At 36.9% G+C, this 18,114-nt stretch overlaps 1 protein-coding gene across 1 annotated transcript in view; it reads left to right on the forward strand.

The window, feature by feature from the left end:
* LOC589257 (neuroblastoma-amplified sequence) overlaps nucleotides 1–18,114 on the forward strand; it is a 54,205-nt gene that overhangs the window by 9,042 nt on the left and 27,049 nt on the right. Inside the window, exons 9-31 of the mRNA XM_030977029.1 lie at nucleotides 105–342; nucleotides 1,267–1,338; nucleotides 1,439–1,567; nucleotides 2,769–2,829; nucleotides 3,279–3,328; nucleotides 3,655–3,798; nucleotides 5,092–5,259; nucleotides 6,448–6,503; nucleotides 7,137–7,206; nucleotides 7,995–8,120; nucleotides 8,786–8,937; nucleotides 9,668–9,832; nucleotides 10,218–10,296; nucleotides 10,744–10,848; nucleotides 11,083–11,219; nucleotides 12,599–12,754; nucleotides 13,499–13,577; nucleotides 14,199–14,249; nucleotides 14,938–15,072; nucleotides 15,573–15,698; nucleotides 16,131–16,178; nucleotides 17,089–17,222; nucleotides 17,848–18,033. Coding sequence (XP_030832889.1) covers nucleotides 105–342; nucleotides 1,267–1,338; nucleotides 1,439–1,567; nucleotides 2,769–2,829; nucleotides 3,279–3,328; nucleotides 3,655–3,798; nucleotides 5,092–5,259; nucleotides 6,448–6,503; nucleotides 7,137–7,206; nucleotides 7,995–8,120; nucleotides 8,786–8,937; nucleotides 9,668–9,832; nucleotides 10,218–10,296; nucleotides 10,744–10,848; nucleotides 11,083–11,219; nucleotides 12,599–12,754; nucleotides 13,499–13,577; nucleotides 14,199–14,249; nucleotides 14,938–15,072; nucleotides 15,573–15,698; nucleotides 16,131–16,178; nucleotides 17,089–17,222; nucleotides 17,848–18,033 — 2,667 coding nt within the window. The remainder of the gene's footprint in view (nucleotides 1–104; nucleotides 343–1,266; nucleotides 1,339–1,438; nucleotides 1,568–2,768; nucleotides 2,830–3,278; nucleotides 3,329–3,654; nucleotides 3,799–5,091; nucleotides 5,260–6,447; nucleotides 6,504–7,136; nucleotides 7,207–7,994; nucleotides 8,121–8,785; nucleotides 8,938–9,667; nucleotides 9,833–10,217; nucleotides 10,297–10,743; nucleotides 10,849–11,082; nucleotides 11,220–12,598; nucleotides 12,755–13,498; nucleotides 13,578–14,198; nucleotides 14,250–14,937; nucleotides 15,073–15,572; nucleotides 15,699–16,130; nucleotides 16,179–17,088; nucleotides 17,223–17,847; nucleotides 18,034–18,114) is intronic.

An 18,114-nucleotide genomic window follows, 5' to 3' on the forward strand; every position in this document is an offset into this window, starting at 1 on the left:
CTCACCCGGAGAAGGAAATGAAAAAACAAGGTCAAAATTGCAAATTTTTACTGAAGCTTTGAATTATTACTCACTATTTTACTCTGTTGCTGTTGCTCTTTTAGCTCATCTGGAGAATACCAGTACGACCACACTTTCCAGTTCGGCAGCTATTACCCACAAGGCATCAGCTGTGCTACGTACGATGCCAAGCACTCGCTGCTCTTCATCGGGGGTGCGTCGCAGGATGATCCCCCGGACAGACCCACCTCGGCCAGCTGTCTGGGGCTGACTGCATGGAGAGTGCTCTCCGTTCCACCATACTACAAGCTGGTGGAGGACTATGACTCGGAATATGGGAAGGTATGTTGAGATTTATTTATTTGATTTTTTTTCTTTAATTGGTCAATCTAACATTAGATAGGGCTTCGATGTTGTAAAGATATTCAGATTTATAGTCGGCTTACGGTTGCACCATGTGAGAGAGGGGGAGGATTGGTGAGTCCTGAAAAGGACTGTCGGTTGTGTTTCTTTCATGAGAGTGTGTGTAATCCTGAAAAGGAATGTTGGTAATCTTTTTTCAGCTTATAGTTCTAAAGAGAACTATAGTGCCAGTTGGAGAGGATGGGTACTAGGAGTGGCTTGACGTTTTGAACATGTTGACCATCCGTCGTCAGGATTTTTATGAATTCTAGTCTGTGTGAGTGAAGTATTTTCAGATGCCTGTGATGACATTTTACTTTGCATCTAAAGTAGGGAGTGTTCTTGGATACTGATTAAAAAATAATAAATTTCAATTTTATTGTTTAAATGTTGAGAAGTTTACGACAGGAAAATGAAGAAGTCTGAGATAGCAATTTCAATTTTTATGCCCCCTCTCATTGAAGGTGTTGCTGGAGGCATTATGTTTTTGGATTTCCGTCCGTCCGTCTGTCCTAACATCCGTCCGTTCCTATACTGAATTTAGGGCTGAGACACAGTCCACATTTGTCTTGTTGGTTCTGTTTTACACTGAGTGACCAGAAAAGTATGATGTTAACAGGTAGAAATATTTTCAAAGTGAAAGATGATTCATGAAACTTTATTTAAAACTACTTGCACTGTAGGACTTGACGCATAATGGGCAAAGAAAGTCTGCATAGTGTTTTATGTCACAGATAATGGGAAGAAGCAGGTGTGATCATCAGTAAGTGCTCCGCAAAAGAGAATGAACTCCAGTCAATCCTTTTATTCACAATGATGACAAATATTCACGTTTTGACTGTATATTCTACTTTCTTTATGTAGGTTGGAGCATCCAGAAAGCTGTTCCGCAGAATGACCACAGTGAACAATATCTTCAAGAGGTCTCAAAAACAGGTAACAGAACTTAGAGAGGGTTCAACATATGGATGAGCTCATGTTGTTCATGGAGAAGCTTATAATCATTCACCGTTCTTGTTCCCTTCTCTCACTACAGGATGGTATCTACAGAATGTGCCTTTCTCCCAAAGGAGGCTGTCTTGTGACGGCACACCAGTCTGGTCTGCTGTGCTTGTGGGAGGTTCCATCTCTGAGAAGAAAGCAGGCATGGCCTCTAGAAGATCAGGTAAATGATAATAATAATAGGTATTTCTATAGGGCCGTCTATCTAAAAATTCTATTCCGAGGCGCATTAATTATTACCCTGGCTTTAGCCTAGCTGCCATTACAGCGCTCTAACATTTTAAGGAATTAATTCCTGCCAGGTACCCATTTACCTCACCTGGGTCGAGTGTGGCGAATGAAGATTAATGCCTTGCCAAAGGACATTAGTGCTGTGTCGGGGATCCAACCATGACCTTTGAATTCCAAGTCAAGTGCTTAAACCACTCGACTAAGACACTTCTACAGGTAGAGAGATTCTAGAGAGGATTTAATAACCTTTGCTGAGAAGCTTCACCTTTGTCTCAGCTCTTGGGAATAATTATTGTTATCTACTGAGCATATGCAAATTAGAGAATGCATTAAAATATCATTCTCTTTCATACAGATAAAATAACAGATATTCAATTTGATATTCAAATGCAAAGGGTAGGCTGCCTAAGGTGTGGAAAGAAAAACTAAATATTGATAGACAGCAAATCTTCCTACCCAAAACCCACTCCGGTACAATTGAAAAAGATAAATAAAGTGGAAAAACCTTTGTTTAGTAGGTCTCAAATGGTTTTTGTATTATGTGTTTTATCAAAAGCTGTGAATTTAAAATATAAGGCATCATATATATCACTATGAACATGACGGACAATGAAAGCGGACAAAATATACAGTTCCTCAGGTAGACAAAGGAACATCCCTTCTCTGCTATTATGTAAAAATGTGTAGAACAGGTGTTCATTGTCCGTCATGTTCATAGTGTATATTTGTTAAGGTGCAAAATAAGATGGATCCATGTGCACAAGATAATAATAATAATAATAGTTGATTCTGATAGCGCTCATGTCTGTCAGACTTGACACTCTAGGCTCTTCACAACTATTCATGTGTTCATGTACTTAATATGCTAAATTGATTTGAAAGTTATCATTTCATACAAACAGGAATTGCAAATCACAACAATGAGTAATGTAGTACAGAAAATTGTTGGCAAGAACATGAACAATTCATAGTCCTAAAATAATCTTATACTCTTTTGCATTTAGTTTAGCATTGTAAAATATCAATTCAACATGTATGTTTAGAAGGTAGAAGTACATGTTTAATTCCATCTATGTATACTAGTCATGGACAATTAGTAACTTGTGATTATTCACGTTAACTTTGATTTTCAGCCTGGTTTTAACGAGACTAATCCCAACATCCTGGTTCCGATGCGGAAGAAAGCTAATGATGGTGAGTGACATCGGCTTCTCATATTTAGCCGCAGTTTGTTTTAATCTTTGCTGTGCAGTCGGTGGCCAATATCTCATAACATATTAAACTAGTTAATATATGGTATGTGTTAAAAGTAATAATTAGTTTTCCTTTCTTAAACGTAAGTAGATTTGTACCAGGGGACTTTGCTTCAAATTAAAGATACTTTATGCTCGATTAAACAACAAAACAAAAGATTGGATTACAAAATGTTCATCTTGACAGTTCACTCGTTCATAGTACTCAATAATTTGTGTGGCCCAGGAGGGGGTTATTAAATTCAGTATAAGCAGTTACACAGTTATCATGTATCATAAGAATATTATGTTGGAGTTTGTGAGAATTCAAGTTGTTTCAATTCAAGTTGTTTCAATTGGTGTCAATTTCAATGTCTGTCAGTGTCAATATTATTTCTTTTATTCTTTCAGGTTCTTCATTTTCCAATCTCTTAATGGACATCAACTTCTGGTCTGAAGAGGTGAGTTATGGTCATTAATTTTTGCAACTGATATATTGTTCTTTCAACTAAATTATTGTTACAAAAACTGTTGAAGTTTCATTAATTTTCTTTTAAAATCTTTTTTCTTCTTCTGATTGGTGTATCCTAAGATCGTACATTTGTTTTATTTTGGTCTTTGTTGTTTCCTTTCAACGATGTCCTTATGTTATGAACCGCATATATTTACTCTCTTTTTATAATGATGTTGTAATGACCATAAAAAGAACCTTTTTTGCCTCTTCTTATTCCAACACGAGAGCAATTTTTCCTTTACTCTCTCTCTCTCTCTCTCTCTATTTCTGCAGGCTGTAATCTTGGCTAGATGTTCTGGAGCAGTAGCTGTTTGCTCTGTTGCCAATTTGCGTAACCTGCTTGGGACGTCTTGCGAGTGGTTGGCGCCATCACCGAGGGTGACACTGGCCTCTGAAAAGGGCTTCATGGCACTTGATGTAAGTACTTCTGGGGAGTGTTTCACAAGACTAAGATCAACTTTAAGTTGGACTTAACTATGGCAGGCCCATCATGCCACTAGTTCTTCTAACCATTCCTGGCATTAATTTCTCAAAGGACGTACAAATCATGGTCACAAATCTACAGAATTTACCTTTTTTGATACCGGTAGTTCATTATTGAAGGAAAATATATTATCTAAAGATCATAATTGAGAGACCAATGGTGAGAGCAACCAGTGGCATGAACCGCCTGCCATAGTTAAGTCCAACTTAAAGTCGATCTTAGTCTTTATGAAACACCCCCTGATCATTCAAATTTGATTTGATTTGATTTGATGATGTGACAAATATCTTGAATATGCTGTTTTCATGAGCGCGATATTTTTGTTTTCTCTGCTGAAGGAAACCATGTACACTGCTTATGGAAGGTTTTGTGATAAAAACCTTGATGATAGATTTACATGGGAGAAGAGGGCATGATGAATCAATCAACATTCAAAAAGACATATTTGGAATTGAGACAGAAATATTATGAAAGGGTAGGTTATATGGGTGGTGGCAATAGTATGGAATTTTCTTATTGTGATAACCTCCTTTAAAGCCACACTGTCCTACTGGTAGCTACTTGCTCCCTCTATATAGAAAACAATGCCTAATCAGTGACCATTGGTCCCCCATGATCCTCTTTTTCTTATGTTAATTGAGAGCTGAGTTGATGAGATAACCACCTGTCCAGTGACCTTGCAGGGCGGTCTAATCCCTCCTAGAAACTAGTGCAGATAAGCTTTAAGTGTGATGATAAATATGATTTTAGAATTATTTATACTGCAGTATGAATAAAATTTTAAGTGATCTTATTTAGATTCAACATCAATTTTCCATTTGCCTAAATTATCTTATATTCAAAGAAAAATGTAACAAACAATCCAATTCTTTCACAACCTATATAAATGTTGAATAGTATCTTTGACTGTTCACGTACCAGACAATGAAGTTATTAAATGAGTACATAACTATATACAGTCTAAGAAATGTTTAAAGGCCGTCTGTACTAGTTTGGCTAGGAGGGATTAGACCACCCAGGGTGTTCACTGACAAGTGGCTAACTCATCAACTCAGCTCTTAATTAACATAAGAAAAAGAGGATCATGGGGGACTAACAGGCACCGCTTAGGCATTGTTTTCTATTTTTAGGGAGCAAGTAACTACAAGTAGTACAGTGGGCTTTAATACATTCTATAACTTATTTTTTATATTTTTTTTATCCGATGCGGCATTTCCTATGTCTAGTGTGAGAGTAGATCATTACCTATGAAGAGACCAAGGAGTCCTACAGACGGTGAGAGAGATGGTGATACCAGTATGATGAGCGAAGGAACCGATGATGAAGATGAGGATGATGACGATGAGGATGAAGATGCACCGTTCCTCACAAAGACCGCCAAGTATATGAAAGAGGTATCGTACAATGATACCCAATGTCTGCTCCAGCAACATTTGTTCCTAGCTATATTTCATTAATGATACAGGGTTGTATTTAGAGTTGCATTTGGGTTTTAGATTAGGATAAGGATTAGGATTAGAGTTGAATAATAATAATAATAATAGTGGGTTCTTGTATAGCACTCATGTCTGTCATACATGACACTCCTGGTGCTCCATTATTATTACCCTGGCTTTAGCATGTCTGCCATACGGTGCTCCAGCATTTCACGGAATTAATTCCTGCCAGGAACCCATTTACATCACCTGGGTTGAGTGTGGCAAATGTAGATCAATGCCTTGCCAAAGGACATTAGTGCCGCGGCGGGACTCGAACCGCGGACCTTGTGATTGACAGTCCGGTGACATATCCACTCGACCACAACACCTATAGGCATAGTGTGACATCTAGGGTTGAAGATGAGGAATTTGGAAGGAAATGTAGGAAATTAACCAAGGACCAAGTCACTCTAAAGCATCTGCCATAGAACCATTTGAATTCAAACTAGCCAGTATTTCTTTTTAAAGCTAAAGACCAGTTATGGTCATGCGATTGCATTGTGAAAGAAACATTGTGAAATCGATCAGAAAAGGTTGATCATCTAGCATAGATGTACTGCAAGGTTCGGGAATCATCAAAATGATAAGAAATTTGGCCAAGTCTTCATAAAGTTAGAATCACTGTACACAGAAAGATGTATATACGACTACACACGTGCGCGACACATGCATTTGTATCTCTCAACAGGCGAGAGATACACTAACTTACCAAATATATCAATTAGTAGGCGGTTCCCCGTCAACATTTTTATCATCATGTATTATTCAAAACATATTCTTTCACATGATTGGTAATAAGAGCTTCCATTTCATTTTTTGAAATTGGGGCGTTTCCAAAAGTGGTCTATACCTTTAAAGGTATCTTTATGACATGCGAGTGAAGGGATATTGATTTTGAATCTCTCCCAACAGATTAAAGTTAGAAAATAGCTTGATCAGAAGCATTGATATAGCTCTAGATTTATATTAATTATTTTGGAGAAATGTGGTTCAAATCACCAATACTTTTCACTATGTATTGGTAGAACAAGCCTACTATAAAATAGATTAAGCCAGTGATATTATCATTTCACATTGTCAATTTATTTGTCATTGTATTTGTAGGTGATGTATTATGTGACAGAAAGTGACAGATTCCAACCTCCAAGGAAAAAGCCAAGGTAGGCTATTCAAGTTACTGTTAGATTGTGATTGTTTGTTTCTTTTGTGTGTTCTAAAATGTATGTTACATTATAGAATTCCAAACTAACTTATTATGGCGCGATAGCTCAGTCGGTAGAGCAGTGGTCTCGTAATCCGGTGACCCAGGTTCGAAACTAAGGCGATGTGCTGGTGCCCTTTGGTAAGGCATTAATCCTCATTACCAGGTCCCTCAGAGAGGACCTAAAGCCGTCGGCCGTCTGGTTGCTTACTAACAAGCATTTATGCTTTCTTAGCAGTCAGGTAAAATAACTACCACTACTACTATGAGAAGCGCTGAAAGAGGTATTTTACATATTTTGGTTAACCTTGCTTTTCAACATACATTTGGCAAAGGGGAGTAGAATGTTACGGCATATTGAAGCTTACCTCAATTATCTATGTATATTGTTCATGATTACATGTATTTCTAAATTTAAAAGATTCCAAACATAATCTCCTTATAATATTGAGCCATCATGATCAAGTAAACATAGCAGAAAATTCCTTTTTTGTTTCGCAGGACCAAACTTTTCTCTTGAATAAACCTATTCAGATGAACTTATTGCCTTTGTATTATTCTTAATCGTCTTTGTGTCTTTCCATACCTGTAGAGTGACACACAGGACATACTGTCTTTTGAGCGTCCAGAAGACAACTCCAGATGAGCTGTTCCTCAGAAAGGTAACAACTCATGGCTTGTAATTATCACATATTTATCATAATTTTTTAAAGCAAAAGTGAAAATGAATATCATCATTATACAGTTCGTTCATTCATGCAAAGAATATCGGGGAGTACGTCATCTAGATAGGAAGATCCTTATTGAGCCAACAGATCGTCTCATCATCGAGCTCACAAAGTCCGAAAGCGCTGTGGGGGGATTTGTAGATCGGACAATCATCAATGACATGATCCATAGTTTGGATCTCTCCACAGGCGCAGTTTGGTGATGATTCAGCTCCAATTTTATGTAGGAAATATTGTGTGCGGCCAATTCCAGTTCTGATACGGTTTAGGTTGACCCAGGCTTTTCTTGGGAGGTCGCTGCCACTTGGTTTTGCACAGGGCTTTGGGATTATACAGTGAAACCTGTCTATAAAGAACACCAAGGGAGACAAGAAAAGTGGTCTTTATGAGCAGGTGGTCCATGTTTCAATGAGAAACCATTTTCAAGGGAAACAGAAAATGGTGTCTTTGTAAACAGGTGGTCGCTAAATTTATGTTTTGTCATGTTATGCTGTGCACACCTGTTGATTCTATTCTTAAATTAAAGCACTTTTGTGAAAAATAGAAAAGTGTATCGTACATGTATATGTCGGAATGATAGATGTATTTTGCCTTCAGCAGGCCAATAGTACCAATGTCCTGTAACTGTAACTATACTCTAAACTTCTTCATATTTTGTTTTTAGGTATGACATTAAAATTTTCCAAGTCAAAACAATAAACTGTTCTGCTTCTCATCTTTAGATCCAAAATGAGGAGTATGGTGAGGCCCTGGCCCTGTCTCAGAGATTTGGTCTAGATTCAGACCTGGTCTACCAGACGCAGTGGCGGAAGAGTAGAGTTTCCCTGGCCTCCATTCAAGACTACCTGGTGAGTTACAATTCATATCGCTTGTTTTGCTAACAGAGATTTTATGTCAAACACTCTCTTCTGTCAGCCATGCAGTAAAAAGTTTGTTTTGAAATAGCAAAATGTAAACAGATAATGAGAGATTACTGGAAAGCATGTACATGTAGACTGAAAAGCACAGCTATGAGTTAGAGAATGCACATTGTGCATGTAATCAATGGATGGCTTGAGCAACCTGTTTACTTTGTTTATTTGTTTGAATAATTTGGGAGACATCAGACCTTTGATATTAGTCTTAATATTCAGTAAAAGTTTAGTTAGCTTCAGTGATATCTGTCTAATCTTTTATATTAACCTATTAACCAGAACTATGAAATACTAGAGTTCAACTGTCCAGATACTGACATTTGATTTCTTATGCAGTAAAATAAGTTATTGTATAGTAGTATCAAGTGTCAAGTTTTTTGGCTTCTAGAAATCACATGTAACAAAATATAATAGAGTAGAAATAGTAGCTTGTTAAGTTAAGGCCCCTGAGATAGATCATTCAAGTATGAAATACTCCTTGAAAATTATGTGATGATGGAGAGTTTCAGATCCCATTTGAATACCATCAAAAGAAGGGAGAGATCATTTACGTTTATATCAAAACCCCATTTTAAATAAATCTTTCTTTATTATCGTAGAGTAAGATCACCAAACGGTCGTGGGTTCTCCATGAGTGTCTGGATCGCATCCCGGATGATATTGATGCTGCCAGGGAGCTCCTCCTCTATGGTCTAAGAGGCACTGACCTCCAGGCTCTCATCGCTATCGGCAACAAGGAAGACAGAGGAAGGTAGATATCATTTTCACTGGTGATATATACTCCACACCCCACAACGATTCTGATCCGACTCCAAACTGATTGATTACGGAGGAAATGTTGTAATATTTTGTTAAAGATAAAGTTGAGTTCTGGCCATGCGATTGTATTGTGAAAGAAAACGTGTGGAATAGATCAGAAAAAGTTGTTCATGAGGCATTTAAGTATTGGTGTGTACTGCAAGGTTCTGGAGTCATCAAAATCATAATAAATTTGGCCCAGACTTGGTAAAGTAACAAGCACTGTACTCAGAAAGATGTATATGGGACCACACAAATGGTGTCGGGCCTACTTACCTTGATTTCCTTATCTTTCTATGCTCATTACTCAGCCAGTTTACATTTTCTACAAAAATTGTCTGGCAAATGACATTTATTTGTAATCTTGAACATTCAGTGTAAGTTTCATTTGATTCTGTGAGAATTCATTTTCTTTTTTTACCAGAACTCAAGTTTATCTTTAAGTCTGGCTAGTGTTGGTTTCAGTGGTGTGACTTGGATATTGTGGAGTGATTGTCATACAAGTAGCTTTTTATCAATAGCCAGACCAATAGAAATATTCTATAAAACAAATGTAACACATATTTTGAATTTTTTATGTTGATGTTTTGATAAATAAAACCTTTCCAAATAAAAAAGAAAGAAAGGCTGTCCCATATGAGACTCCTTATTGTTTTTATCTCTTTACCTCTCTTCTTGGCTAGATTCATCTTGTGTTCCGATGAGGACATTGAGCTTGAGAGAAACTTTGATAACTATCGTCATGGTGATGACGATGATGAGGAGGATGAAGAAACGGAGGAAGAGCAATTTGAGAGGAAGAAAAAGGAGAAGAGAGAAAAACTCCTGGCCCAGGTTGACTTCTCAAAGTAAGTTGTCAAAAATTTGATTGATAGTCTCATTCACATAGAATAAACTGAAACAAAATAGTCGAGACAAGTATTTTCTGCCCAGAAGATTTCTTTAAGTATTATAGTTGCTTTCATTTTAGTCAATAAATGGCATGTGACCTTGACGGGCATCTCAATATGCATGTGTACTGCAGTTTACCTACTTTGAATAATAAATGGATTCTTAAGATATTCAACAAGATTGTTCAATGCCACATTTTCTCATTTTTCCTTCAGTGTACATGTATGTGGTTGATTAAGTATACAGGTTATTATATTTCTTAATTTGTCAGTTTTTGTCAATAAAATCCTTGCAAAACGGCTGTCACTAGGTTTTAAAAGTCTTGTTTCTTGTATCAACTAGGCTGACTCTTGAGCAGAGGGAGCTGTGCCGTTGCCGTACCAGACTGCTGGGGTACTTGGACAGACTCAAGACTTACGAGGTAAACCAAGATTTAAAATGAAAACTTTCTCAACTCCATATTGTGCCACTCAGTTTAGAAAAAAGAATCAAGAATTGTGTTTGAAATGTTAACAAATGTCATACTTTAACATTTTTTCTCTGTTTGATGGTCAAGTTGGGAACAATATGTCTTCCCTTGGACCTTGGGTATGTACATATCTCTTTTTTTTTCGGGAAGAAAAATAATCTGCACAATCAAGCTGAATATTTTATAATACTTTATAATTATTTGCTACAATGGAACTGAAAGAGCTGCAAGTTGATGTGGATTTCTTGTTTGAACTTCAATGTTAGTTGCAAGGGAATAAACACAACTGCAGAGGAAATCAACATCATTGCAACCCTCGTTGGGTTTGAATTGAAAGTATGCGTTTTGAAAAACCATCAGTAAACATGTATTTCATTGTTTTTATCTTCGTTAATAAAGGAAATTCTTGGAGGAGGAGAGTCAGCATTGAGAGCTTACAACGAGAAGAACTTTGAGAAGTTCAGATCTGAAAACATTGTTGAAGCAGCAGTCGGAATGGCTAGGGTAAGTTTTTATAGACATATAGTGAATTATTCATTGTTTGGAAACTTTGTGGAGAGAAATTTTTATTGTTGAAAGAAAATAATTTGTTAATATTCAAAAAAGAATAATTGAATTTTTGTAGTAAGACAAAAATGAGGTATCCATAGTTAAACTATAAACCACAAAGTTAATAAACATGAATTAATCATATTATTAAAGTATATTATGAATTATTAATACCATTTCTATTTGCAGGATTCTGATTGGAAGGCTTCAGAGATCATGTTCACCTACCATGGAAAGGACACCTTACCTCATTGGTTGATGATTCTTAATAACTTCCCTGAGACCACGCCCCCTACTGAATACAAGACACTGCTCCCAGAAGCTAGGTTGGTTGAAAGTAAAGTAAAGTAAATATGTCAAATGCTATGGAGTATTAGGTTGAGTAAATATCAGAATACACCAGTTTACGGTTACAACAGTGCGCATGCGCAGACATGGGCGCCATTTTAATTAACGAGTAAACAAACCAAATGACCTCTAGAGGTCAGTGGTTTATGCATAAATTAAGATTGCGCCCATGCAAATTATGCTGTGAGCGCAGAACGCAGTGCGCAGGCAGTGATGTCATCATAATTTGCATGGGCGCAATCTTAATTTACGCATAAACCACTGACCTCTAGGGGTCATTTGGTTTGTTTACTCGTAAATTAAAATGGCACCCATAACCGTAAACTGGTTTATTGATACATGTATACCAGGGGGGTGTTTCACCAAGATCCTAAGTCGAACTTAAACACTATGGAGAGCCATTTGTAGCCTTAAAATATAATATATTCAGAAGCAAATATTCAAGTATTTTAAAACTTTTCATAAATTCCACATCACAAACATGAAATCGCCTTGAAAATAGAAAATATTAATGGTTTGAATCCTTTTGAAATAACTTTTACAAAATATTTTCAAAGATGCTAATGGCTCTCCATAATTTTTATGTCCAATTTAAAGATAACTTCAATTTAGGATCTTTGTGAAACACCCCCAAGAATTGTCTGCAATTCTTTGCATATCTTCTGAATCTTATGCTCCAACTCAATAGAGTATTAAAGAGGGATGATAATCTCAGATGTTTTATCAAGGTGAATGTTCAACTTCTACATGAGCAGACTCTAATCACTCTAAAAGTGATTTCCTCCAGTATCACTGAGTTGAAGATTCAATGCAGCATTAACGCTTCAGTAGCATCAAAAAGGCAGTAAAAAGAGTCTTGTATTTTACATACATGTATTACTTATTTCTTGAGAATAAAAAACACATATGTAATAATGTGTAAATGTGGCTTTTTGTCCAACAATCTTTGCTTACTTAAAGGCATCATTTAACAATGTTAAATCTGAGATGCATGGCCCTACGTGTTATCAGTGTCTGTGATATGGTGTAAATTGAAGCGCTTCAAAATGATCATGAAGTGCCTCAAAAAAGTAAAAATCTTTGAGTGACCGGTTTTACCATACTCATTTTCCCCCAATAGACTGTAGTGTTATGAAAACAGTTAGGAAAATGCAAAATTTGAATTCGATTTTGAATCTTAAATATCTTGATAATCAGACAGACGATCGGCTTGTAAAAGTCATGGGATTCCTGACTAACCAAAAGGTTTACAATTATGATTGCAGCATGGGCTACATCCAGGATTTTGTTTCAGAATCTGAGGCAATGTTACTGGACCCCTTTAAAGTTACACCCAAGTTCTTATTTTCCTCCCCAGCTATGAGTCAGATCCAGAGGTGTATTCCTGGGACCAGGACCAGCACAGGGACAAGGACTGGTGCGAGGGCCCAGACTGCCAGAGGGTCATCAACCCAACACAGCTGGACTACGGGGCATTCCTCTACGAGGATAGTCCAGATCTCATGAAATTCAGGTATAAAGCACTGCGTGTACAGTAACTTGGGTTTTAACAGACGTGTATCAATCAGATATGATTATGTACGTCTGGGACCGACCTGTAACGTCAGTATCCAAAAGACATGACTCAGTCTTGAGCCAGGGACTGCTGAGTCAGTTTGTAGGCAAAGACAGAGAGCTGATCGTAACACGGACATTACCACTAGACCAGCTCACATCTCCCATGCTATACTGATTTACATGATGGTATCTTCTATTAAGAAAATTAAAAGATTTAAACGAGCATATATCGAAAGGATAATGACAAGGACAGCCATTTCAAAAGTATTTTTTGTTTCAAAGTCAAGGGGTTATTCTAGAGAAAGGGGAAGGAATTTTGAAACAGCTGAAATATTGAGAGAAAATGATAACTTAAAAGTGCTAATCTGATGAGCATTGCCATTCAGCGACAGTTTCTACAAATCAAGTTGTCATGGTATTATGTCTAGAGCAGATTAAGCGGTGTGAATGAAATGGATGTTTCATGTTGAGAATGATGGAGCAGCTTGTAAATGAAAAAAAAAGAAAAACGTATTTGAATTATCAGATCATTATTATCACAAATTAATATTAATTATATTAAAAATATCAAAGTCAAAGTTAAAAATCATTTTGCGAATACAAGTAGAAATGTGCAGAGGTCCTATTAAGCATCCTGTTATACATTATGTGTAATATTCTTAAGGAAGTTTGATGTATTTATATACTTGTTCTTTCATAGGTGTGAGACAATGACCAAGCAGCTCCTGACTGATTGGGTGATATTCAGAGCAATGGCCATAGAAGATGAATCTAGACAGGTGAGATGAATAGGGAAATATCAGTATGTGGTGGTAGTAGAAAAGAAGAGAGAGAGAGAGAGAGGGGGGGGGGGGGGGGGAGAGGAAGAGATACAAAGAGGGAGAGATGAAGGGAGGGAGAGAGGGAGAGAAGAGAGTGAGAAAGAGAGAGAGAGAGATAAAGAGAGGAAGAGACAGAGATGAAAAGATAACAAGAAGGAAAGATTCAGAGAAAGAGGGGAGAGGGAAGTAGGAAGGGATATAAAAAGAGGGGGACTGGATGATATACAGAGCAATGGCTGTAGAAGATGAAAATATGTTAAGTTTAAATACGTAAATCGATGAGCAAGGCTTAGGATGATGAGCGATGGAAATAGTTTGAAAGTAGTAATAGGATTAAACATACCATTGAAGGCTTTAAGTCCAAGAAAAAGAAGTTTAGTCAAAATGGAATATATAATCTTTATGCAGAGTACTTCTGAATGATGTCCTCTCCTTTCAAATGGAATGTGACCCCAGAACCTTTGTTGTGATGATGTTGTTATTTCACAAAATGATTGTATTTCAGTTTTCTAAACTACCAGTAGTGGAACTTAAATTGTCATTTGCACAAATCATTCAATTTTTCTTTTGTGTTTGCAGGTGGACAATGCCCTTTCATTGGTTAGACTGGCTATGGAAAGGAATATACCGGTAAGCCTCTTCCAATCTTTCATAGCTTCAATTTAAATTGAACGGATCGCTTTAATTAGTTGCTGTAAAAATTGATACAGTGTTTGCTGTGATATATATTTAATTAAATCAAGTGCTATTAGATGTTGACCAATTAAATTAGTTGCTTTAATAACTGAACAAAACTGAGTCCAGAATTTAATTACAGAAGCTAGCCATTTCTCTGGCTTCTGTTTTGATACTCAAAACATATTTTGGAAGCATTTATATAAACACCAACAATTACACCATGAAGACTAGGAAACTTGAGGTCTCAGGAACTAAACCAAGACCTTGTGCAAGGTTTTACTGACATGCAGTCAACTATGTACATGTAAGGCCCCAACTATCAGAAGAAGAAAAAATCCCCATATGTTTGCATTCAAGCTTTAACAAAAAAATCCTGGGTTAAATGGATATCTATCATTGCACTTTTTATCTTCCTTTTAATGATAACATGTTTAATAATAACAAATAGATATCTATCATTGCACTTTTTATCTTCCTTTTAATAATAACATGTTTAATAATAACAAATAGATATCTATCATTGCACTTTTTATCTTCCTTTTAATAAGAACATGTTTAATAATAACAAATAGATATCTATCATTGCACTTTTTATCTTCCTTTTAATAATAACATGTTTGTCATTGTCTATGAATCACAGGGTCTGGAGAGTCTTCACCATGACCTTTTGACCTTGGAAGTGGTGTCGTATGAGTGCCAGACTGACCCTGATTTGACCCTTGCTTCACTGAAGAAACTCACCAACCTCCAGATAATGCTGCTCATGATGTCAAAGGTGAGAGGTCAAACAAGGTCATCAGATTTAGGCTTACCTACACACAATGTTTGCACATTCTCCGCTCCCTGGGTAGCATTCCAGCTTGTCATCGTTGCACATGATGTTAAACAAACCACAATGTACCTTCTCATCCTAATATGATCTTATACTTTTTCTTGATAATATAGAAATACATGATAACATTTAATAGTGATATCAGTTTTTTCAATTAAAGGAGGGTGTAGAAAGAGAAAGCAGTTCCCCTTGATAAATCTAAAAAGTTTAAGGTATTGTAGAGAGATTATTCAGATGTATGATTCCAAGTTTCATTTTATATGTAAAAACTCTATCTTTATAATTTTCTTGTTAATCATGACAGCCACCATCCAAGACATGTGTTTAATATGACAGGCGTGTTAGCAGACAAACAAATTTACAGATCTTTCATTCCCTCCTCATTAAAGATGAAACAGAATGTCCACCCCTATTATCAATTCATCTTTTTCTTGTTGTGCCAGTCCCCATCCGAGACGTATGTGAAGGATATGAAGCGTTGGGTGATTCCATTTCTCCAGAGGTGTGAAGAAGATTCGCCTGGAACCAGAGTGACCCTCACGGAGGAGTTCATGCTATCGTTGGCCAAGGTCAGAGAAAGTCTTGATTTTATTTCTGTGTTTCTTCTAGCTGTGCCATTATCTTTTAACACTTTTTTCCTTCTTCTTCTAACTCAAGTTTTATTAATCAAAACCAATGAACAATCACAATGACCAAGACATCAAAACAATATGAAAGGCAGATGGCATTGGAGAAAAAAATATGTACCCAAAGTCAAGGAAAATGCCATAAGAGCATGTCTTCCAATATTTTATACATCGTATGAACATCAGTTAAAGTCGATCTTGTAACTTAACTGACCAATCTATGTAAATCCTCTCTTCTGTGTGTATGTGTGTGTGTGTTTTTACAGCTTTAATGTTGATCCCGCTCCATGTCAGCTTGTTTTATTCGCTTTCTTCAGATGAGAAATCTGCTAGCTTCCTCTCACCCTCATATGTTCATTTGATTTATCATTGCAGGAGGATCTGTGCAAATGTCAGCTCATTTTGGAGAATAGTAAACATACAGTAAGTATGTTTATTTTCTGAATCTGTTAAAAAAAAAAAAAGGGTACACCAAGGTTTGAAAGACGCTGCAAAATGTATAAGATTAAAGGGTCATACATGTACCGTATTTGCCGGTGTAAAGGCCGCAGTATTTTTGAAAGAGAAAATATCAAAAAGTCGGGGTGCGGCCTTTACGGCGAAAGAGTAAAAAAAAAAAAATTGCATTTCAAAACCATGAAACACAGCACGAATTTGTACATATGGGACAACTATGAAAGGTGATGGACATTTCTAGAATAACTGTCTAGAATAACACATGTCTTACGACAATTATGTGTTATATTTTTTAAATGAAGGGCAAAGTTTTGCTAATCTTGTAAAAAAATTCATAACTTACCAACCAAACTCTACTGGTAGATCTAGATTTAAGTTTTTGCCGTCGATCGCGCGAGCAAAGCTATGCCTATGCCTATGCCTATGGCGCAATACACAAGAGAGAGGCCCAATGTATACATCAGAAAAAACTGCAGAGGACGTCATCATTGCGGGATGGCCGAGCGGTCTAAGGCGGTGATTTTAATCACAACAAAAATTTATATGCAAGAGTTCAAATCTCACCTTCTACAAAAGTTTTTTTTTTTTTTTTTTAAATGTCAAAATCGGGGGTGCGGCCTTATCGCCGGCAAATACGGTATATGAAAAATAGCTTGTAATCACAATATTCTGAGAACCTGTGGATTACTATTAAACTTGAATTTAAAAAATTGCTTCTGTTTTGGTTTGTGAAATTGCTTTTTGGCGGAGGCATCATTTTCGACTGCGCGCAGTCGAAGTTCCATCTAGTTTTTAAATGGATTTCATGTCAATTTTTATTAAAGAATTATAATGCATTTTGTTTTATTTGTTTTATTTGTTTATTTTAATAATGCAGTCTCCAGAGCCTATCATAAGAAAGAAGAGTGACCTCCTGTCTCTAGCTCAGCGATGTATCTATGCCTGTGAGAGAGACGACCAGCTAGATGTAGCAAGACGGATCCTAAAGGTTCTACCCAAACAAAGCTTAGGGTAAGAGCCTTGGATTACATTTGATTCTTGTTGGGTGATTGAAAGACTGCAATCATGCAATAAATACTTGCTGGTAGTTTAAAGACTCTCCTTATATAGAGCTTATAGGGATTACATATGATTTTTTGCTGGGAGATGGAAAGACTGTTAGATCATTGAATGAATACTTGCTGGAAGCTTGAAGACTCTCCTATTACAGAGCTTATAGAGTAATATCATGAAATTGTGTTTGAACCCTTGTTGGGTGATTGGAAAGCTCTCTATAACAGAGTATAGCGGAAAATCATTGAAGGGTTTCTAAGTTCTTAATCATTGAAGCCTGAGATACATTTTTACTTGGGTTAGCCAGGATGTATGGGAAATGTTTGTTATACCAAATCATTGGTATCAGAATACTTTTGAGCTCCCTTCAGTGATTTTATAATCTTGTTTGATAGCGCAGTGCGCTTTTTCCTTAGGATAGCGATTATCGATAATATTTGTGAGGCAATGTTTGATTGACAGAACCCCCAAGGATTTTATAGTTGCCAGAATCGTTCAGGTGGGACCACTGTTAATTTTATTGTGATCATGTAGGTCTGAACAGCCTTAACATACTGTCTGTTGCTCTTTCCTATTTGTCCAGAGTTGTTGGTGACGACCTGTCTGCCCTCTACCATGACCTTGATGAGCTTGAAGGTCATCTCCAGGCCATTGAGATCCTTGCTAGTCATGGTGTTGCCATGACGACCCGAGCAGTGAGAGAGACCCAAAGTGATGAGGATGCTGCTGCCAAGCTGATGGTTAGACTTGCCAGACAGGCTGCTAGAGGGTGAGTTCATATAGTGACGTGGGTATACGAAGGAGGGAGGGTTGTAGAGCTAGGATGTCCTAGGGCCCGTAAGGTTTTCGA

The sequence above is a fragment of the Strongylocentrotus purpuratus genome, unplaced genomic scaffold (genome assembly GCF_000002235.5).
Source record: "Strongylocentrotus purpuratus isolate Spur 01 unplaced genomic scaffold, Spur_5.0 spur5_scaffold_9, whole genome shotgun sequence".
NCBI lineage: Eukaryota > Metazoa > Echinodermata > Echinoidea > Camarodonta > Strongylocentrotidae > Strongylocentrotus > Strongylocentrotus purpuratus.